This window comes from Hemitrygon akajei, unplaced genomic scaffold (genome assembly GCF_048418815.1).
Source record: "Hemitrygon akajei unplaced genomic scaffold, sHemAka1.3 Scf000044, whole genome shotgun sequence".
In the NCBI taxonomy this organism is placed as follows: domain Eukaryota; kingdom Metazoa; phylum Chordata; class Chondrichthyes; order Myliobatiformes; family Dasyatidae; genus Hemitrygon; species Hemitrygon akajei.
Window position 1 is genome coordinate 5880648 of NW_027331930.1, and position 23304 is coordinate 5903951.

At 47.5% G+C, this 23304-nt stretch overlaps 1 protein-coding gene across 1 annotated transcript; it reads right to left on the minus strand.

Annotated features, from left to right (window-relative positions):
- Positions 1-1647: 1647 nt before the first annotated feature.
- Positions 1648-18086, minus strand: LOC140720527 (zinc-binding protein A33-like). Its single transcript, XM_073035370.1, has 6 exons — positions 18081-18086; positions 14932-15027; positions 14281-14514; positions 13931-13953; positions 13725-13843; positions 1648-2361 (listed from the first exon to the last, which is right to left on the minus strand). The coding sequence occupies exons 1-6, from the start codon at positions 18084-18086 to the stop codon at positions 1811-1813; spliced, it is 1029 nt and encodes a 342-aa protein (XP_072891471.1). The 3' UTR covers positions 1648-1810.
- Between the last annotated feature and the right edge of the window lie 5218 nt (positions 18087-23304).

Here is a 23304-nt window from a genome sequence, read left to right on the forward strand (position 1 = left end):
CTTGTAGTAACCCTTCAGGTTTTCCTTCACATTATCTGCCAAAGCCACCTCATGTCTTCTTTTTTTTTCCTTCCTAATTTCCTTCTTTAGTATTTTCTTACGTTTTCTATACTCTTTAAGTAACTCATTTGCTCTTTGTTGCCTCTACCTGCTATACACTTCTCTCTTTTTCTTAACCAGATCGCCAATATCCCTTGAAAACCAAGGTTCCCTATGTCTGTTAACTTTGTCTTTAATCCTAGCAGGAAAATGCAAACTCTGCACCCTCAAAATTTCACATTTGGAGGCCTTCCACTTACTGAACACATCCTTGTCAGGAAAAAAAAAACTTATCCCAATCCACTCTTCCTCGATCTTTTTTCATTTCCACAAAATTAGCCCTTCTGCTATTTAGAACCTCAATTCGAGGACCAGACCCATCCTTATCCGTAATTAACTTGAAACTGATGACATTATGGTCACTGGACCCAAAATGTTCGCCTACACATACTTCTGTCACCTGACTGTCTGGTTTCTTAATAGGAGATCAAGTATTGCATCCTCTCTCGTAGGTACCTCTATTGATTTAGAAAACTTTCCTGAAAACATTTCACAAACTCCAAGCCATCTAGTCCTATTACAGTTAGGGAGTCCCAGTCAATATGTGGAAAGTTAAAATCTCCTACTATTTCAACTTCCTGTTTCTTACATTGGTCTACTATCTCTCTACAGATTTGCTCCTCCAATTCTCTGACTATTGGGCGGTCTATAATACACCCCTATTAGTGTGGTCACACCTTTCCAGTTCCTCAGCTCCACTCATATGGCCTCTATAGACAAACCTTCCGGTCTGTCCTGTCTACGCACAGCTATGATATTTTCCCTGACTAGTAATGCCACTCCTCCCCCTTTCATCCCTCCCCATCTATCATGTCTGAAACAAGGAATATTTCTATCATGTATAAACCTCAGGTGAGAGGTTATCTTTTTGTATTAATGTATTCATATCTGGAAACTTTGTAAAACATGTCTGACCTGAAGATATTGCAGTACGTGTGTATGAGAGAAAGATTATTTGCTAATTAACTCTTCAAAAGTCATAAATCGACCATCACAAAATAAATGATAATAAAAATAAATAAATCTGCAAAAAAAAACAGATCCCCTTAATCACTAAAGAATAAACAAGTTTGGGAGAGAGAACTTAATGTGACCTTTGTTAATGAAGATGGTCAATTCCTCTTTGATATGTGCCAATCAGTGTTTAATTCAATTTAAAATTGTTCACTGTTACTATTTAACAAAGGAGAGACTATCCAAAATATTTCCTAACATAGACAATTAGTGCGATAGGTGTAAAACTGAAGTAGCCACTTTTTCACATATGTTCTGGTCATGTTCTTCATCAAAATCTTTTTGGAAATTTTTATTTTCTACAATTTCTAAAGCTCTGAAAATTAATTTACAACCTAATGTACAAACCTTTGATTTCTGTCTATACACGCAGTCCTTACATGACCTTTATCCTCCTCCACCTCACTATCTGCTCTAACACTCTGGTTCCCCTCCCTCTGCAAATCTTTTTAACACCCCCCCCCCCCCCGAGCAGCACTGGTAAATCTACCCGCAAGGATGTTATTCCCCCTCCAGTTCAGGGGCAAACCGACCCGTCGGAACAGGCCCCACCTTCCCGGGAACAAAGCCCAATTGTCCAGAAACATGAAGCCCTCCCTCCTGCACCATCTCCTTAGCCACGTATTTAGCTGCACTCTCCGCATATTTATATTTACAGGGACTTTACTCCTGACGCCGGTCCCGGGACCCGACCCGTTTACAGACCCGGAGCGGATCCGGAGCAGATTCTCAGCCACTGGTTTCCATCCCCGGTCGCGAAGAAAGGATAAAGTTTCCCCGTGAATTTATTCCCAGTGAAGGTGTGGAGATGGGACTTGGTCTCCGCGTTGTAAAATGAAACTGTCCCGGACTCGTAACTGAGATAAACTCCCACCCTCCCGGGGATGGGACCGGCAGGGAGACGGGCCCCGGGGGAGGGGACACCGGACACGTCATAATCCCGATATAACACGTCACAATACCGCCTGATGATCCAGAATCCGGTCTCCGGTCTCAGTCTGACCCCTCTCTTCCTCTCCACAGACTCTGCGGCGACTCCCAGACACCAGCGCCGATTCCCCGTCACCTCCACCTCCCAGTAATGTCTCCCCGATGTGAATCCCTCCGATCCCAGCACACATTCCCAGAATGTAAATCTCTTCCCGGTGTCAGGGAGATTCCTCCGGGTCCCGGTATATCTCACACACTTCCGATCCTCAGACACCTCGAGCCGCGGATGCGCCGTTTCCACATCCAGGGTGACAGAGACTGGGGGGAGAAGCAGAGAATTAGAGAGTCCCCGGGGATCGGGGGGGAGACTCGGACAGCGCGGCCCCGGGGATCGGGGGGAGACTCGGGCAGCGCGGCCCCGGGGATCGGGGGAGACTCGGGCAGCGCGGCCCCGGAGATCGGGGGGAGACTCGGGCAGCGCGGCCCCGGGGATCGGGGGAGACACGGGCAGCGCGGTCCCGGGGTTCGTGGGAGACTCGGGCAGCGCGGTCCCAGGGATCGGGGGGAGACTCGGGCAGCGCGGCCCCGGGGATCGGGTGGGGAGACTCGGGCGGCGCGGCCCCGGGGATCGGGGGGAGACTCGGGCAGCGCGGCCCCGGGGATCGGGGGGAGACTCGGAATGCGCGGCCCAGGGGATCGGGGGGAGACTCGGGCAGCGCGGCCCCGGGGATCGGGGGGAGACTCGGACAGCGCGGCCCCGGGGATCGGGGGGAGACTCGGGCAGCGGGGCCCCGGGGATCGGGGGGAGACTCGGGCAGCGCGGCCCCGGGGATCGGGGGGAGAATCGGGCAGCGCGTCCCCGGGGATCGGGGTGAGATTCGGAATGCGCGGCCCCGGGGATCGGGGGGGGAGAATCGGGCAGCGCGGCCCCGGTGATCGGGGGGAGACTCGGGCAGCGCGGCCCCGGGGATTGGGGGGGAGACTCGGGCAGCGCGGCCCCGGGATCGGGGGGAGACTCGGGCAGCGCGGTCCCGGGGATCGGGCGGGTGAGACTCGGGCAGCGCGGCCCCAGGGGTTCGGGGGGAGACTCGGGCAGCGCGGCCCCGGGGATCGGGGGGAGACTCGGGCAGCGCGGCCCCGAGGATCGGGGGGAGACTCGGACAGCGCGGTCCCGGGGATTGGGGGGGAGACTCGGGCAGCGCGGTCCCGGGGATTGGGGGGGAGACTCGGGCAGCGCGGCCCCGGGATCGGGGGGAGACTCGGGCAGCGCGGTCCCGGGGATCGGGCAGGTGAGACTCGGGCAGCGCGGCCCCGGGGATCGGGGGGTGGGGGGTGGGGTGAGACTCGGGCAGCGCGGCCCCGGGGATCGGGAGGAGACTCGGGCAGCGCGGCCCCGGGGATCGGGGGGGGGCGGGGTGGGGTGAGACTCGGGCAGCGCGGCCCCGGGGATCGGGAGGAGAATCGGGCAGCGCGGCCCCGGTGATCGGGAGGAGACTCGGGCAGCGCGGCCCCGGGGATCGGGAGGAGACTCGGACAGCGCGGCCCCGGGGATCGGGAGGAGACTCGGGCAGCGCGGTTCCGCGGATCGGGGTGAGACTCGGACAGCGCGGCCCCGGGGATCGGGAGGAGACTCGGACAGCGCGGCCCCGGGGATCGGGGGGAGACTCGGGCAGCGCGGCCCCGGGGATCGGGGGGGGGGGGGAGACGGGCGGCGCGGCCCCGGGGATCGGGGGGGGGGGGGAGAGTCGGGCGGCGCGGCCCCGGGGATCGGGGGGAGACTCGGGCAGCGCGGCCCCAGGGATCGGGGGGAGACTCGGGCAGCGCGGCCCCGGGGATCGGGGGGAGACTCGGGCAGCGCGGCCCCGGGGATCGGGGGGGGGGGGGGAGACGGGCGGCGCGGCCCCGGGGATCGGGGGGAGACTCGGGCAGCGCGGCCCCGGGGATCGGGAGGAGACTCGGGCAGCGCGGCCCCGGGGATCGGGGGGAGACGGGCGGCGCGGCCCCGGGGATCGGGGGGGGGGGGTTTCCGCTGGACGGAGAGCAGAGAGACCCCTGGCCCTTGACTCCTCAGACAGGGGAAACATCCTCCCTCACTCCTGCCTGTTGACTCCTGAAAGAATTTTGTGTTTCCATGAGATCTCTCATTCTTCGAAACTGGGAACAGAGAACATAGAGCAGTACAGCACAGGAACAGACCCGTCATACAATGTTCACATTCATTTGTGAGTGTGAAGTGGGGCAGTGTGATGGTTTGAGACAGTAAAGGAGGTGATAATGGGAACCAGTAGGGGAGAGATGAATGGCACATCGAACCAGGAGGGGGAGTGGTGGAAAGCCCGTGGGTGAACTGTGTGTGTAGACGTTATGAGAAGCTGGAGGGGGCAAAGATGGGAGATGAGGATGACTTTGTCCCCTTTCCCAGAACCCCATCCCTCGCAGCCCCTTATTTAGACAGGGGATGAATTTGCAGGAACCCTTAAGCAAAACAGGTCCTGATGAACTGTTTCAGTCTAAACCGTGGACTGTTTATTCTTTTCCATAGAAACTTTCCGGACTGCTGTTCCCCGAACAATTTGTGTGTGTTACTCTGCTTTAAATATACTCAATTATTTGGCCTCCACAGCTGCCTGTGGCAGATTCACTATCCTGTGGATAAAGGAATTCCTCCTCATCTCTGTAGTCGGAGGCTGTGCTTACCGTTCTCGACCCACCCACATCCTCCCAACATCAACTCTCTCCAGACAGGTTTCACAGAGATCTGGCGAGACCCTTCATCAGGACCTGTGCAGCTTGGATTACCAGCATCTGCATATTTTCTCCTGCTTGATTTTTAAAGCAGAAGTTAATAAATAAACTTCTTGATCAGTCAGAGTCTCAAAAGTTATGGGGAGGAGGCAGGAGAATAGGGTTGAGTGGGATAATAAATCAGCCATTCTTCTAAACTCCCATGAGTACAGGCCCAGAACCATCAAACACTCCTCATATGTTAACTCTTTCATTCCCGGAATTATTCTTGTGAATCTTCTGCACCCCCTCCAATGCCAGTACATGTTTTCCGATAGAAGGGACCCAAAACTGCTCACAATACTCCAAGTGTGGTCTGAGCAATGCCTTATAAAACCTCAGAATTACATCCTTGCTCTTGTACTCTAATCCTCCCGAAATGAAAGCAAACATTGAGTTTGCCAATCTTACCACTGACACAAACTGCAAGTTAACCTTCAGGGAATCCTGCACAAGGACACCCATGTCCCTTTGCAACTTTGATTTTTGAATTTCGCCCTGTTTACAGAATTGTCTATGCCTTTATTCCTTCGACCAAAGTCATACCTGCCTAAGTTTGTACCTGCCAAACTCTACCTGTGCTACAAGATACTTATTCCGTATACTGGTGCATTCAAATAAGACCATAAGACAAAGCAGCAGAAGCCGGCCATTCGGCCCTTCGAATCTGCTCCACCATTTTATCATCAGCTGATCAATTCTCCCATTTAGTCCCACTCCCCCACCTTCTCACCATGACCTTTGATGCCCTGGCTACTCACATACCTATCAATCTCTGTCTTAAATACACCCAATGACTTGGCTTCCATTGCCGCAAGAAATTCACAGATTCACCACCTTCTGGCTAAAAAAATTTCTTTGCATCTCTTTTCTGAATGGGCACCCTTCAATCCTTAAGTCATGCTCTCTCGTACTAGACTCCCCCACCATGGGAAACAACTTTGCCACATCCACTCTGTCCATGCCTTTTAACATTCGACATGTTTCTGTGAGGCTCCCCCTCATTCTTCTAAACTCCACGGAGTTCAGTCCAAGAGCGGTCAAATGTTCCTCATATGTTAACCCTCTCATTCCCGGAATCATTCTGGTGAATCTTCTCTGAACCCTCTCCAATGTCAAAACATCCATTCTTAAATAAGGAGCCCAAAACTGCACACAGTATTCCAAGTGAGGTCTTACCAGTTCCTTATAGAGCCTCAACATCACATCCCTGCTCCTATACTCTATTCCTTTAGAAATGAATGCCAACATTGCATTCGCCTTCTTCACCACCGACTCAACCTGGAGGTTAACCTTAAGGGTATCCTGCATGAGCACTCCCAAGTCCCATTGCATCTCAGGACTTTGAATTTTCTCTCCATTTAAATAATAGTCTGTCCGTTTATTTCTTCTACCAACGTGCATGACTATACACTTTTCAAAATTGTATTTCATTTGCCACTTCTTTGACCATTCTCCTAATCTATCCAAGTCTCTCTGCAGACTCTCTGTTTCCTCAGCACTACCGTCCCTTCCACCTATCTTTGTATCATCAGCAAACTTAGCCACAAAGCTATCTATTCCATAATCCAAATCGTTGATGTACAACGTAAAAAGAAGCGGCCCCAACACGGACCACTGTGGAACACCACTGGTAACTGGCAGACAACCAGAATGGGATCCTTTATTCCCACTCTCTGTTTCCTGCCAATCAGCCAACGCTCTATCCACATATGTAACTTTCCAGTAATTCCATGGGCTCTTATCTTGTTTAGCAGCCTCATGTGTGGCACCTTGTCAAAGGCCTTCTGAAAATTCAAATACACAATATCCACTGCATCTCCCTTGTCTAGCCTACTTGTAATCTCCTCAAAAAATTTCAATGGGTTTGTCAGGCAGGATTTTCCTTTAAGGAAACCATGCTGAGTTTGGCCTATCTTGTCATATGCCTCCAGGTACTCCGGAACCTCATCCTTGACAATTGACTCCAGAAACTTCCCAACCATTTCTCAAGCTAACAGGTCTATAATTTACTTTTTGCTTCCTTGCCCCTTTCTTAAATACCAGAGTGGCATTTACAATCTTCCACTCCTGCGGAACCATGCCAGAATCCTGACTTTTGAAAGATCATTGCTAATGCCTCCGCGATCTCCACAGCTACTTCCTTCAAAACACAAGGGTGCATTCCATCTGGTCCTGGAGATTTATCTACCCTTAGACTATTCAGCTTCCTGAGTACTTTCTCTGTCGTAATTGTGACTGCGCACACTTCTCTTCACTGACACCCTTGAGTGTCCGGTGTACTGCTGATATCTTCCTCAGTGAGGATTCAGTTCCTCAGCCATCTCCTTATCTCCCATTACAATTTCTCCAGCATCATTTTCTATCGGTCCTGTATCCACTCTCACCTGTTTTTTATTCGTTATTTACTTGAAAAAGCTTTTAGTATCTTCTTTGATATTATTTGCTAGCTTCTTTTTATAGTTCATCTTTTTTCCTCTTAATGGCCTTCTTAGTTTCCTTTTGTAACCTTTTAAAAACTTCCCAATCCTCTGTCTTCCCACTAATTTTTGTTTCCTTGAATGCCATCTCCTTTGCTTTTACTTTGTCTTTCACTTCTCTTGTCAGCCACGGTTGCATCCTTTTTCCATTCGAAAATTTCTAACTTTTTGGAATATATCTGTCTTGCACCTTCCTCACTTCTCACATAAACTCCAGCCACTGCTGCTCTGCTGTCCTCCCGCTAGTGTCCCTTTCCAGTCAAATTTGGCCAGTTTCTCTCTCGTGCTACTGTAATTTCCTTTACTCCACTGAAGTACCGACACATCGGATTTCAGCTTCTCTTTCTCAAATTTCACAGTGAACTCAATCATGTTACGATCACTGCCTCCTAACGGTTCCTTCACCTCAATCTCTCTAATCACCTCTGGTTCATTACACAATATCCAATCCAGTACCTCTGATCCCCTAGTCGGCTCAACAACAAGCTGTTCAGAAAAGCCATCTCGTAGACATTCTACAAATTCTCTCTCTTGAGATCCATTGTCGACCTGATTTTCCCAATCCACTCGCATGTTAAAATCCCCCACAATTATCATAACACTGCCCTTCTGGCAAGCCTTTTCTATTTCCTGTTGTAATTTGTAGTCCACCTCACTGCAGCTGTTAGGAGGCCTGTAGATAACTGCCATCAGGGTCCTTTTACCCCTGCGATTTCTTAGCTCAACCCATAAAGATTCTTCCGATCCTACGTCACCTCTTTCTAATTTAATATCATTTCTTACCAATAAAGCCATGCCACCCCCTCTGCCTACCTGGCTATCCTTCCGATACACCGTGTATCCTTGGACATTCAGCTCTCAGAGACATGCATCCTTTACCCACATCTCAGTGATGGCCACAAAATTATACCTGCCAATCTGTATCTGTACGACAAGATCATCCACCTTATTCCTTATGCTGTGTGTATTTAAGTATAACACCTTAAGTCCAGTATTTGATACTTTTTGTTTGATTGCACTGCAACTCATCCCAGTGGCTGCAAATTTGCCCCATCACCTGCCTATCCTTCCTGACATCTTTACTACTCACTATCTTAGATTTATTTCTGTTTTCCCCCTCCTCTACTCTATCATTCGGGTTTCCCATCCCCCTGCCAAATTAGTTTAAACCCTCCCTAACAGCTCTATTAAACATTCCCGCTATGGTTCAGGTGTAACCCGTCCTTTTTGAACAGGTAATACTTCCCTCAGAAGAGATCCCAATGATCCAAGAATCTGAAGCCCTGCCCCCTGCGCCAGTCTCTCAGCCACGCATTCATCAGCCTGATCCTACTATTCTTGTCCTCGCTAGCACGTGGCACAGGTAGCAATCCTGAGATTACTACCCTGGAGGTCCTGCTTCTCAGCTTCCTTCCTAACTCCTGGAAAACTCTCTTCAGGACCTCCTCTCTTTTCCTCTCTATGTCATTGGTACCAACATGTACCAAGACAGCTGGCTGCTCACCCTCTCCCTTCAGAATATTCTGGACCCGATCCGAGACATCCCGTACCCTGGCACCTGGGAGGCAGCACACCATGCGGGTATCTCTACCAGGCTCACAGAATCTCCGGTCCGTTCCCCTATGACTACCGCATTCCTCTTCTCCTCCTTCCCTCCTGCACAACAGCGCCAGGCTCAGTGCCAGAGACCCGGTCACCGTGGCCGTCCCCTGTCAGGTCATCCCCCTCAACAGCATCCAAAACGATATACTTGTTGCTGAGAGGGGCAGCCACAGGGGTGCTCTCCACTATCCGGGCATTTCCCTTCCCTCTCCTGATAGTCACCCAGTTTTCTGACCCCTGTAGCCTAGGGATGACTACCTCCCTGTAGCTCCTGTCTATCACCTCACCATTTTCTCTAATAAGCAGTAGGTCATCAAGCTGCAGCTCCAGATCCCTAACACGGTCTCCGAGGAGCTGAATCTCGGTTTACCTGGTGCAGATGTGGCTATCAGGGAGGCTGGAGGTCTCCCAGGATTCCCACATCTGACACCCTGAACAAAGCACTAACCCTGCAGACATGCTACCTAATTCTACAGGAATGAAACAAAGAAAGATAGGTCAACTCACCCACTTACTTCGCCAAACACACGAACTTTTTAAACCGGTAGCTAATGTGCCCTGCTGTTCCCCCGTCCGTCCGGACCGATTTGCCAAGGGGAGAAAAAGAGTCGGTGCCTCGCTCTCGCCTCTTCCCGTTACCGCCTAAGCCCGTTGAGCCAAAGCCCTACACTCTGCTGCCACCCACTCCGCTGCCCGCTGTATAGGGTGGTCATCTTTTTCAACTCTCGGCACTGTCCTGCGCAGTCTTGCCGTTCTTGTACGCAAAGTTTTTTACAGAACTGCCTTCCTTCAGAATTTAGCTCCCACGCCGCCCTTCTTGTCCCAATCTAAAAAAACACCTTCAGTCCTGTATTCATCAGCCTATTCCACACTGTCCACATGAAATTCAGCAAGGCCTTTGATGTCGATGATAGACCACACTTGGAGCATTGTCTGCATTTCCGGTTCCCGAATATCGGGAGGATATCATTACACTGGTCAGGAGGCTTCAGGAGGATGTTACCTGGACTGGGGGCTTGGGTTAAAAGCAGAGAGTGGATAAGCTTGGGCTATTCAGCTGTAGTGTAGGATGTTCAGGTATGACCCCTTATCGAGGTAAATAATTCATAAGGAGCTTAAATAAGGTTTCTTTTTCCAAGAAATGGGAGTACAGAACCAGAGGCCTCAGATTGAAAGTGAGACAGGAAATTTTTCTGAGTGGTCTATCGGGTAAATGAGGGAGGTTGGTAAATGGAATATGTGCTCAGACGCTGCAGAAACAGGTAAAAATAAAATATTTTAAAATAAATTTGGGCAGGTACACAGATGGGAAATGGTTAGAGGGATGGGGGGGGGGGCAAACACACACAAATGGGCCATGCTCAAGAAGACATCTTAGTCTTGCAGATTGATGAAGTGGGCCGTGAGTTCAACATCCATCAAACCCTCCCAGATCATCCTCCTGAGGAATCTCACCCCGGAGTCTGTCTGTGAAGTGTTGATGTGACGTCACGTCAGAGAGCAGCTCAGTTCCACAGAACAGACAGACTGGGTAAGGACGGCAGATTTCAATCCTAAATGGGAATTTGTGCCTATTTCTGTGGCCGTGTGTCACACTTAATTGAGTTGTTTAAATGAATAAATGACTGTCTCTGAGGAGATTAGTTTCCAGGTTACTGAGGGAAATAACAAAGTACATTGCTGAGGCTCTGACTACAATCTGCCAGTCATTCCTGTGTATGTGTGTGAGGGAGCTTTGCCAGGCCGGTTATGCTGTGTGTGCTTCTCCCGAGATGAAATCTTGACCCATGTCAATGCTTGTTGGTGTGTCCGAGCTCATTCTCACAATGCTTCAATGTAGTGGTCTGATCACCATAAGACATAGGAGCAGAATTAGGCCATTTGCCTATCGAGACTGCTCTGCCATTCAATCATGGCTGATCCTTTTTTTCCCTCCTCAGCCGCACTCCCTGGTCTTCTCCCCGTAACCTTTTATGCTGTGTCCAATCTAGAACCTATCAAGCTCTGCCTGAAATACACACAACAAGTTCCACAAATTCACCAGCCGCTGGCTCAAATTTCTTCGCATCTGTTTTAAATAGACCCCCCTCTATCTTGAGGTAGTGCCCTCTTGTCCTAAACTCCACCACCATGGGAAACATCCTTTCCACATCAACTCTGTCTGGGCCTTTCAACATTCGAAAGGTTTCAATGAGATCCCCCCTCATCTTTCTAAATTCCAGCGAGTACAGACTCAGAGCTATCAAACATTCCTTGTATGATAACCCTTTCATTCCTGGAAACATCCTTATGAAATTAACCTTCTGCAATGCCAGCACATCTTTTCTTAGATGAGGAGCCCAAAACTGTTCACAATACTCAAGGTGAGGCTTCACCAGTGCCTTATGAAGCCTCAGCATCACATCCCTGCACTTGGATTGAATGCTATCTAAACCACAGATTAAAAGCCAGGAGCAACAGGCTCTGGGACAGCTTCTTCAACCAGGCCATCAGACTGATTAACTCATGCTGACACAACTGAATTTCTATGTTATATTAACCAGTCTGTTGTACATATTATTCATCATAAATTACTATAAATTGCACATTGCACATTTAGACGGAGATGTAACATAAAGATTTTTAATCCTCATGTATATGAAGGATGTAAGTAATGAAGTCAATTGAATTCAAATCAATTTCTTGTTTATTTTTTTCATCCCAATCATTCTTTCAGTTCCTCTCTGTAGGTATTTAAAAGCTTCCCAATCCTCCGTCTTCCTGCTAATTTTTGTTTAGTTGTATTCCCTCTCTTTTGCCTTTACATTAACTTTTCTTCCCTTGTCAGCCACGGTTTTACTATTTTGCCATTTGAGTATTTATTTATTTTTGGAATACATCTAACCTTCACCTTTCTCAATTTCCCAGAAACTGACACCATTTCTGCTCTGCTCTCATCCCTGCCAGCATCTCCTTCCAATTTGCTTTGGCTAACTCCTCTCTCAGACCACTGTAATTTCTTTCACTCCTCTGAAATACTATAATGTCAGACTTCACTTTCTCCTTATCAAATTTCAAGTTGAACTCAGTCATGTTGTGAGCACTGCTTCCTAAGGTTTCTTTTAACTACTCACCTCTGGTTCAATACATAACACCCAATCCAGTAGAGCTGTTCCCCGAGTAGGCTCAACGACAAACTGCTCTAGAAAGCCATCACATTGCATTCAACAAACTCACTCTCTTGAGATCCTTTACCAACCTGATTTTCCCAATTGACCTACATGTTGAAATCTCCCATGATTATCATAACATTATCCTTTTCATCAGCCTTTTCTATTTCCAGTTGTAATCTGTGGGCCTCAACCCACTGACTGTTGGGAGGCCTGTATATGACTGCTGTCAGTGTCATTTTTACTTTTGCAGTTCCTTACCTCAGCCCACAAGAATCAACATCTTCAATCCTATGTCATATGTAGGTGCTGATTTACCAGCAGAGCCACGTCACCCCCTCACCCGACCTTCCTTCCTCCGATACATTGTGTAACCTTGGACATTCATCTCCCAACTACAACCATCCTTCAGCCACGATTCCGTGATGGCCACAACATCATACCTGACAATCGGTAATAGTGCAACAAGATCATCCACCTTATTTCTCATACTCCATGCATTGAGATATAACACTTTGTGTACTGTATCTGCTACCCTTTTAAATTCTGCATCCCTAATGCACTGATACTCACCCTGCTGGCTGCAATTTTCTCCTCTCATCTGTCCGCCCTATCTGGCAGTCTGACTGCATGCTATCTTTGCATTTTTACCATCAGTCCTATCCCTTCACTCCAGTTCCAACCCCCCTCCCCACCAAATTAGTCTAAACCCTAACCAACAGCTCTATGAAACCTGTCTCTCTGAGAATATTGTTCTCCGTTGGGTCCAGGTGCAACCCATCCCTTTTGAGCAGGTCACTCCTCCACCAGAAGAGATCCCAATGAATCAAGAACCTGAGGCCCTGCCCCCTGCACCATCTTCTCAGCCATGTTTATCTGTCAAATTATCCTGTTTCTACCCTCACCAGCACGTGGCACAGGCAGCAATCCAGAAATTACAACCCTGGAGGTACTGCTTCGGAGCTTTCTACCAAGCTCTCCAAATTCTATTTTCAGGACCTCTTTGCTTTTGCTTCCTATGTAATCGGTCCCAAGTTGCAAAATGATAGCTGGCTCTTGACCCTCCCTCTCCAAAATGCTGCAGACGCGATCCGAGACGTCCCTGACCTTGGCACCTAGGAGACAACATAGCATTCCGGTGTCTGATTCTTGTCCATAGATTCTCCTGTCTGTTCCCCGAATAATTGAGTCCCCGATCACTACTGCTCCCCTCTGCTCCCTCTAACAACGGTGAGATTTGCTGATCCAGAAGAGGGAATTCCTACGTCAGTCAGAGTCTGCACTCACAGGGCACGCAGGACTTGTGTATTTCCCTAACAATCCCGGTCACCACACTGATACCCGTTTTTAGTCGGTATTAAATTCCCAGCATCTGTGGTAGGATTCAAATTCATGTCATGGTGTGTTAGTTCAGTATGCCTGGGATCAGGACACAATGGTTCATCTGCCAGTCCTGTGTATTGGTTGTATTGTGACCCTGTGCTGGTGTGTTCAGGGGTCTGACATCTCCAGCTGACCATGTGACAGTGATGCCTCCCAGTGAGTGGGGTTGATGTGGAATAAACTTCAGTTCCCCTTCAGTCCATTATCGCAGCCAATCCTTGCTTCAACTTATAACATAACTGTGTTTCGTGAACAGCGAAAAATGAATCTTTGTAAATGTTACCTCGCTTAATGGTATCAAGTTTTTCTCTCAGCACTGTGTTCAACAAATAGGGGTGAACGAATTTTCCAACCGGCAGGGCCTCATCTGTCACTGACAATTCCTGGATATTGTCATTAATCCTGTAAATATTAAACTGCTGGTGATAAACTGGAATTTTTAACTATTTTACAAATCTGTGCAGGGTTTCAGTAAAGAGCATGTCCTACCTCCTGTTCCGATGAGCTTCCTCCTGAAATAAATAAAAACACAAATCTGATTAGACTTGGACTTACTGTCCACATCGTTGACCGATTCATTGCAGTTTAATTTACGATTAATTATGCTGAAAATTCATCGCGTAAAGATTGTATGTTGCTGATAAATGATCGATTATCTGTCTCCGAATGTCATTAGCGGAGTGATTGGAGGTTCGTCATGCAAGGAGAACACTCTGTGTGAGGTCACCAGCAGCGGCAATTGATTTGGTAGAATTGGCCGCTGTGCTGTGTTTATTTCAAATATACCACTGTTCATTTAGTTCAATTTGACAGAAACAAATTCAAATTTAATAACTCACCTTGAGAAATATCACACCATCTTTTTGATCCATCTGCTCCTTTAATTTCAAGATTTCCTCCTGAATAAACCTGATATTCTCTTGAATCTCTTGAAGATTTTTCTCCATTGGATTAAGAATCCTCTTCTCTTCTTCCCTGAGATCCCTGAGTGAGCTCTGCTCTTTCTCAGTGATAATCTGGCGCAGTTCAGCAAACTGGGATGTGATGTGGGACTGAACGCTGTGTGACTGTTCCTGTCGAATGAAAGGTGAAGATTAGTTTACTGCATTGCTGTGTTGTATTTCCTTATGACATAAAAGTGACCATTCGGTCCATTGGGGTCCATACTACTTCTGAGACATTCCCGTCAACCCCATTTCCTCACGTTTTCCTGAAACCTATTCTCCCTCACTGACCCATTAACGGCCAACTGATTCACATACACCCTCCTCGACCTTCACAGGGTTAACGGTAATTAGCCATTCATCCAGCATGTCCTTGGGATGTGTCGGAGTCCCTCGTGGTCACAGGGAGAGCATGCAAACTCCACACAGACAGCAGCAGAGGTCAGGATCGAACCCAGGTCACTGGAGCTGCGATACTCTGTTATTCTGCATTAAATGGAGCAAAACCCGACAGTAATATCAGAAATTCCGCTCAGGAAGCCTCACCCGAACTCCGGAAATCTTCTCTTTCTGTTGTTGCTCCTTTTCCTGGAAGTCTGATTTCTTTTTTGTGAGAGAGTCTAAGGAAGATTTTAGCTGATCCTGGAAGTCAGAGAGTGAAGGAAATAGAAATAAAGATGCATCAAAAGAAACAGGTGATCAAACCCGATTATCACACAAAATGCCGGAGAAACTCAGTGAGTCAGGCAGCATCTATTCAGGGGAAATAAACAGTCGGTGTTTCGGGATGAGACCCTTCATTAGGACTGAGAAGGAACGGGACAGAAGCCAGAATAAAAAGGTTGGGAATGAGAACCAGCTGACAGCTGACGGGTGAGACAATGTGAGGGGTAGCGTGGGGGAGGGTGATGAAGTGAGAAGCTGGGAGGGGACAGGTGGAAGAGGTAAAGGGCTGGAGGAGAAGGAATCTAATACGAGAGGACAATCGACCATGGAGGAAACGGGAGGAACTGGGCTGTTTGCGTCCCTGAATGGTGACGAGGGAGGAGGTTAGGAGTCAGGTGATTCACTTGTCCCGCTTGCAGGTGTCGGTGCCAGGAGGGAGATCAGTGGGGAGGAGCGAGTGGATAGATACAGGACGTAGAGCGCGATCCGTATGGAGAGCGGAGAGTTGCGGGGTGCGGAGGTGGGCTGTGTGACGGAGAGATGCTAGAATCCCGTTGGAAATGGCAGAAGTAGCAAAGAATGATGTGTTGGTTATGGAAGCTCGTGTGATGATATGTAGGACAAAGGAAATATTTTAAGTATTGAACTAACGTTAGTTTTTACCATATAGTTTTTAACAGCTTCTTTAATCGGCCTGAAGCGGTGCTCTCTGTGTTCCTCCGCCACTGCACAGATCACACAGATCAGTGTCTTGTCCGTTTCACAAAACAGCTTCAGTTCTTCCTCATGTTCCTCACAGTGAAGTTTACTTTCCTTCCCTTTGGGATTCAGGTTTAGATTTCGAGCTTTTTCAGCCAGATTTGCTAAGGCCCGATTCACCCTGAGGGTGCGGTCAGCAAACTCCTCTCTACATTCCGGGCAGGAGTTTCTCTCCTCCCTTTCCCAACACAGTGTGATACAAGAGCGACAGAAGTTGTGTCCGCACTCCAGTATAACCGGATCGGTGAAGAAATCCAGGCAGACGGGACAAATTGCCTCCTCGGTCCAACTCTCGGCCGGTCCTTTCGAAGCCATGTTTACTCCCAGCACTTCCTGATTCAGAATGCTTTCACTTTCGGGGAGTTGCTGATCCCCTGCAGTACCGCGAGTGTCCACTACGCGCGCTGCAGTGTCGGGGAATGAACATTCTGCTGCTGGATGTGTTCAGTGGAAATTCTGGTTAGTGTGGGATCAAAAACACATTAAACGGGCAACAGATAAGAAAACGCGGCCATGGACTGTCTTAAGCCCGGCTACGAGCGGAGGAGGGTTGGCCATATGGCCAGCAACCCCATCTCTTTAAAAACACAGAGCGACAAAAACGTCAGCTGAATCTCCAAAGGCCTCATCCCTGCGGTCGGAAGGACCTTCCTCTGGAAGATGATTGAAGTCCTGCGCTGAAAGGAGAAGCCATGTGTCCCCCCGGGGTGGTTCACTACTACAATAACTGTGAGGCTTCCTCAGCCAACCCGGCCACTCCCTGTCCAGTGTAGAGGATCCCTGTAGTTCCAATGGTGTCCCTGTAGTCTGGAATGTGTCAGTCGGCAGCATTCCCGTACTACTGGGCTTCGTAAACTTTTTTTTAATGCCATCGACCAATACCAGTAACCGTGGACCCCAGGTTGGGAACCCCTGCTCTCCGGACATCTCGATTTGATGGCAGGCCAACAAGTTTTGAGCGTCTTTCCCCGAGTTGATGATCTTCCAGCAGCATTCGCTGTCCGTTTTCCTGCGCGTCCTGGGAACAGCCCGAGGATCAGTGAGCCTTCTGTCACGCAGCTGCTGTGGCACAGGCCCTTGCATCTTTCTCCACAGATCTTCGCCAGCCCACAGTCCGCAAAGAGGCGAGTGACCGTCTCGTCCCCAATGCAGTAATCTCGGGGCAGCGCGCTGTGGGAGTGATCTCCGGGCATGCAGCAAGGATCAGACTGGGAGGGACCCTCTCGTCTCCACTGCAGTAATCTCGGGGCAGCGCGCTGTGGGAGTGATCTCCGGGCACGCAGCAAGGATCAGACTGGGAGGGGCCCTCTCGCCGCCAGACAGGTGAGGTCCTGGTGCCTGTTGGTGAGATCTGGTGATGAGACATTCTGCCAAATGGTCCGGACTGTCTGCTCAGGGAACCACTCCACTGTGTCCATCCAGTCCTTCTCCTGCAGTAACTGCAGGACATTCCGTGCTGACCACTGTCTGGTGTTCTTGTGGTCAAAGCTGCTGGTCTGAAAGAACTGTCACCAATTTCATTAACACAAGGTTCACATGGAGAAGCTTCCTGACTGAGACAGACACAGTTTCACAGGGTATTTACAGGGTAGGGGCAGGAATGATGTTTCTCCTGGCTGGGCAGTGGAACCAGGGATCACAGACTCAAAATCCGAGATCACCTCAGCAGGACTGAGATGAGGAGAAATTTCCCCAACACAGTGCGGTGAATATTTGGAGTTTTCTCCACAAGTTTTCTAAATTCAACAGACATATTTAGGGGCTCGGCGATGTTCGGAACGCTGCAGGAAAGTGGCGCTGAGGTCAAAGATCAGTGAGGGGCAGAACAGCGCAACGGGCCGAATGACAACGCCTGCTCCTGTTTCTTATTTTCTAAATCACGAGTTGACCTTTGCGCCTTGTTCTCCCTTGGCCTTCAGCCTGTCGGATTGCACAGGGGAGCGGTGAGAGCTCCGGAGATCCATCAGCAGCCGCTGCGGTTATTTCATGCTCTTGTTATTTATCGCTTTTTCCCCGTATTTGCACAGTTTGTTACCTTCAGCACTCCGGCTGATCTTTCACTGCCTGCTTCTGTTATGGTCACTATTCTATATTTTTTCTAAGTATGTCCGCATGAAAATGCTTCTCGGGGTTGTATGTGGTGACTTATCTGGACTCTGATAATAAAATTTATTTTGCAATTTGAGTTTCGGGAAACTTGCTTTAATTCTGAGAACAAACTGTGACTGACATCTCCAGCTCCGAGCAGCAGCCCGTCCTCACACACTCACAGCCATTCAGCGATCATCGCTGGGAGAAGTGTGCTCCCATTGGCTGAGGGTGTCAGTGGGCGGGACGCTGAGCGCCCGGCCGGGCCGGGGTTTGGAACCGGGACCGAGTGAGGTCGGAGACCGGGAGCTGCGCCTCGGGTTTCGGCTGCACCACCGGCGGGTCGTGAATCCTTTCGAAGGCAGAGCTGAAGACACCAGCGGAGATTCCGTGAGATGTTTCAGCTACACGGAGGGCGCCCGGCCTTTCCCCGCCGAGGATCGGGGCCTGTTGTCTGGAGTTGTCTCCCAGACCCGTCCCTTCCTGCTGGGTGACGGGAGCTGCCCCGCAGCGGCTGCCGATGGACCTCCGGAGCTCTCACCGCTCCCCTGTGCAATCAGAACGGCTGAAAACCAAGCGAGAACAAGGCGCAAAGGTAAACTCGTGCTTTAGAAAATAAGTAACAGGAGCATGCCTGGCCACTCGGCCCGTTGCGCCTATTCCACCCTTTCCTCAGAATAGTCCTTTCTATTTAAATCTTTTTATTGATTTTAAACAAACATAAATGAAACATGAATACAAAGAGCTTGAGAGTACATAATTAATAGGTTAAGGTATAAATACAAATAGATGATGATACCCTCCCAAACTCATAGTGGTTACAAAAAATGGAGAAAATAAGAAACCCTCCCCCCCAAAAAAATGAAAAAAATCCTAACCGACATGGGCCATTGCATTATATCAATTATACACAGTAGCGTCAATAACTCCGCACCTCCATCCAAATAATTAAGGACAATAAAAGTAAGGTTTAGGAAAAGTCAGTTTAGCTTATATGAAAATGTTGAATAAATGGTCTCCAAGTTTCTTCAAATTTAACTGAAGGGACAAAGACAACACTTGTAATTTTTTCTAAACTCGAACAAGAAATAGTTTGAGAAAACCACTGAAATATAGTTGGAGGATTAATTTCTTTCCAGTTCAATAGGATAGATCTTCTAGCCATTAATGTAACAAATGCAATCTTCCGCCAGGCTGGCGGGGGATAAAAGACTATTATCCACCATTGGTAAACCGGAAATTGCAGTAATAGGATGTGTTTGCAATTTGATATTCAGAACTGTTGAAATAATACCAAAAAGATCTTTCCAATAATTTTGCAAACAGGGGCAAGTCCAGAACATGTGGGTCAATGAAGCGACTTCAGAATGACATCTGTCACTGGTTGCATTAACATAAGAATGAAATCGAGCGAGTTTATCCTTGGACATGTGAGTCCTATGAACAACCTTAAATTGTATTAGGCATGTTTAGCACAAATAGAAGAAGAATTGACTAATTGTAAAATTTTCTCCCACTGCTCTGTGGGTATAAGACAGTGAAGTTCTTTTTCCCATTCCTTCTTAATTATTTCTGATACTCCTGGCTGTATTTTCATGATCATATGATAAATGATGGCTACTTACCCCTTCTGGCAAGGATTCAGAGCTAGAAATTTTCTGTAATGTCCATTGGACATAATTTCAGAAAATACTAACATTCAAGAAATTTCTAACTTGCAAGTATCTAAAAAAAAAATGAGTTTTAGGCTGTATAGCTGTTCAAAGGACATAAAACTGTTATCTAAAAATAGATCATGAAAACATGTTATACCTTTTGTTTTCCATAACACAAAGGCTTGGTCCATAAAAGAGGGCTGGAAAAAGAAGTTAGATATAATAGGGCTTGATTATTCAAGCCAAAGAATTTACAAAATTGAAACCATATTCTTAATGTATGTTTAATTATAGGATTAGTTATTTGTTTATTCGGTTTAGATAAAGCAAAAGGAAGCGAAGATCCTAAAATAGAAAACAATGAGAAGTTTTGTACAGATTTACACTTCAAATTTACCCATTGTGGGCAAGGTACTATGACCGATACTTGTGTCCAAAATATTAAATACTGAATATTAACTGCCCAATAGTAAAATCTCAGGTTTGGCAAAGCAAAACCACCTTCCTTCTTAGGCTTCTGTAAATATTTTTTACTTAATGTAGGATTTTTATTCTGCCACACATACGAGGATATTTTGGAGTCAATAATATCAAAAAAAGATTTAGGAATAAAAATTGGTAATGTTTGGAATAAATATAAAAATTTGGGTAATACTATCATCTTGATGGTATTAATTCGACCAACCAATGACAGAGATAATGGGGACCACCTGGTAACAAGTTGCTTGATTTGTTCAATTAAAGGTAAAAAATTAACTTTCAATAAACCTTTATGTTTCCTGGTAATTTTAATACCCAAATAAGTAAAATGATCTGTGACAACTTTAAATGGTAAGTGTTTATAAATTGGAACTTGCATATTTAATGGAAATAATTCACTCTTATTAAAATTCAGTTTGTAGCCAGAAAAGCTACTAAACTGAGCAAGCAAGGATGAAATATCAGGAATAGATCTCTCAGGGTCAGATATGTATAGTAACAAACCATCAGCATATAATGATAACTTATAAGTCCCTTACCCACAGGTAGTACCAAAAATATTAGGTGATTCACGAATGGCAACGGCTAAAGGTTCCAAAGCAATGTCAAATACTAGAGGACTTAAAGGACAGCCTTGCCTCGTACCACGGGACAACTGAAAAAAAGGAGATCTTTGAGTATTGGTAAGAACTGAAGCAAAAGGATTATAATAGATTAATTTAATCCATGATATAAATTTCAAGCTAAAATTAAAATTCTGCAACGTATCAAATAAATATAGCCATTCAACTCTATCGAACGCCTTTTCAGCATCTAAGGAAATGACATTTTGGTATTTTAGATGAAGAAGTATAAATTATATTAATTAATTTTCTAATGTTAAAAGATGAATAACAGTTTTTAATAAATCTGGTCTGATCTGCTGAGATAATTTGAGGTAATGCATTTTCTAATCTAGTGGCCAAAATTTTGGTAAAAATCTTAGAATCCGTATTCAGCAAGGATATTGGTCGATAGGATGCACATTCAGTGGGGTCTTTATCTTTTTTAAGAATTGGAGAAATGGAGGCATCATAAAAAGATTGTGGTTATTTACCTACAGTTAACGCATCTTTAAAAATTTTACAAAGCCAAGGAGCTAGTACAGAAGAAAAGGATTTTAAAAATTCAGCAGTATAACCGTCCGGACCAGGGGCTTTATCTGAATTCATTGAAAAAGGGAGTGGGTTCCCCTTTCCAGACCCTGCCCGGGGAGTTGCGCCACTCAGGGTTATATATGGAACCTCTCGGGCAGGGACAGGGAGTGTGTTCCCCTTTCCAGACCCTGCCCGGGGACTTTTGCCACTCCTCAGGGTTATATATGGAACCTTTCAGACAGGGACAGGGATTCGGTTCCCCTTTCCCAGGCAGATGCCCAAAGGTGACCGGGAGCCACCAGAGGGGCTGATGTAATACAAGCCATGGCACGGTGGGTCACTGAGGTAAGGGAACCCATTTGAATGACAGCCCGACTGCATGCGGATTTTGGTGAATTTACACGATACCGACAGAAAAAAGGAGAATCCCTTGCGTACTTTATAGCTCGTTTTAAGGAAACGTGAGAGTCCAATGCCGGCAAACCCCTGGACAGATCAGTATGTCCAGCTGGCAGTGCAGACTTTTCTAAACTGTCTCAGACCCAAGCCTGCCCACTCCTTTAAGTTAACTAATCTCAATTCACTGTGTCAGACCTGGCCCCACGTGACATAAATTCTGATGTATAGGGAGCGCAATTGACTCTTTAAATGGACTGGGGAAAAGCGAGAGTGTGCACAGAGAACCGGTAGTGAGCAGATCGAGTTCGGGTCCCAACGAAGAACCCAAAATGGGTGGCAGGATCGTGCGGATGGTGCAGATGAAGAGGACACTTGGCTAAGGACAGAAACGGGGTTTGTAGAAAGAGGGGACATTGGGCCAGAGATTGTCGCACTGCAATCACAGACAAGAATAATAAGAGGCAGGCCAGAGGGGATGGACCACAGTAATACTCGACAGAGTACCACATTTACTCTCCACAATCCCTTTGGTCCCGGATAGGGCAGGCCAGAGGGGACGGATCACTGCGATACTCGACAGAGTACCACATTTACTCTCCACAATCCCTTTGGTCCCAGATAGGGCAGGCCAGAGGGGACGGATCACTGCGATACTCGACAGAGTACCACATTTACTCTCCACAATCCCTTTGGTCCCGGATAGGGCAGGCCAGAGGGGACGGATCACAGTGATACTCGACAGAGTACCACAGTTACTCTCCACATTCCTTTTGGTCCCGAATAGGGCAGGCCAGAGGGGACGGATCACAGTGATACTCGACAGAGTGCAACATTTACTCTCCACGATCCCTTTGGTCCCGGATAGGTCAGGCCAGAGGGGACGGTGATACAGGCAGCTGTAATCAGGCTTACCACACAGGCAGGCTCTTTTCTCACTGCTGTAATCAGGTAGAAGGTACTAGAGCCTCAGGACTCGCCCCACCAGGGTCAGGAACAGTTACTACCCCTCAGCCATCAGGCTGTGGAACAACACAGGATAACTGCCCTCACCTCCATAGAGATGCTTCCACAACAAATCATCGTACTGGGACTGTTTCCAAATGAGTGAAATAAGAGGTGGTTGGACTGAGACAGATCACATTCCTGTCTCAGAATTAGAGAAATACAATCTCACAGGATATTTACAGCGGAAGGGCTGGAATGATGTTTCCCATAAGGTGCGGAACCAGCGGTCACAGACTCAAAATCGGAGGACAACTCAGCAGGACTGAGATGAGGAGAAATTTCCTCACCCAGAGTGCAGTGAATCATTGCAATTATCTCCACAAGGTTTCTAAATTTAATAGACATATCCTGGGGCTCAGCGGTGATGGGAAGTTGCAGGGAAGTGGTGCTGAGGTCAATAGTCAAGCATGTTCTGAGTGAAGGGCAGAAAGGTTGCAAGGGGCCGAATTGCCACGCCTTCTCTATTTCTGATTTTCTGAAACACGAGTTTACCTTTGTGCCTCACTGTTTCTTGTTCTGTCAGATTGAACAGGGAGCGCTGAGAGCACCGGACATCTATCGGCAGCCGCTGCTGTTATTTCATGTTCTCATTGTTTATTTGCATTGGCGAAGTTTGTTGTCTTCTGCATTCTGGTTGATCTTTCAGTGATCCAGGTGTAGTTACCGTTCTGTAGCTTTGCTCTGTATAACCATATAACCATATAACAATCACTGCACGGAAACAGGCCATT

What these genes read in the sequence shown, in the direction of transcription:
- LOC140720527 (XM_073035370.1), bottom strand. An exon ending in GAAGCTCATCGGAACAGGAG is followed by an intron (nt 13,844 to 13,930) that starts GTAGGACATGCT and finishes TAATATTTACAG; the next exon opens with GATTAATGACAATATCCAGG. An exon ending in ACTTGATACCATTAAGCGAG is followed by an intron (nt 2,362 to 13,724) that starts GTAACATTTACA and finishes TTCTCCCCCCAG; the next exon opens with TCTCTGTCACCCTGGATGTG.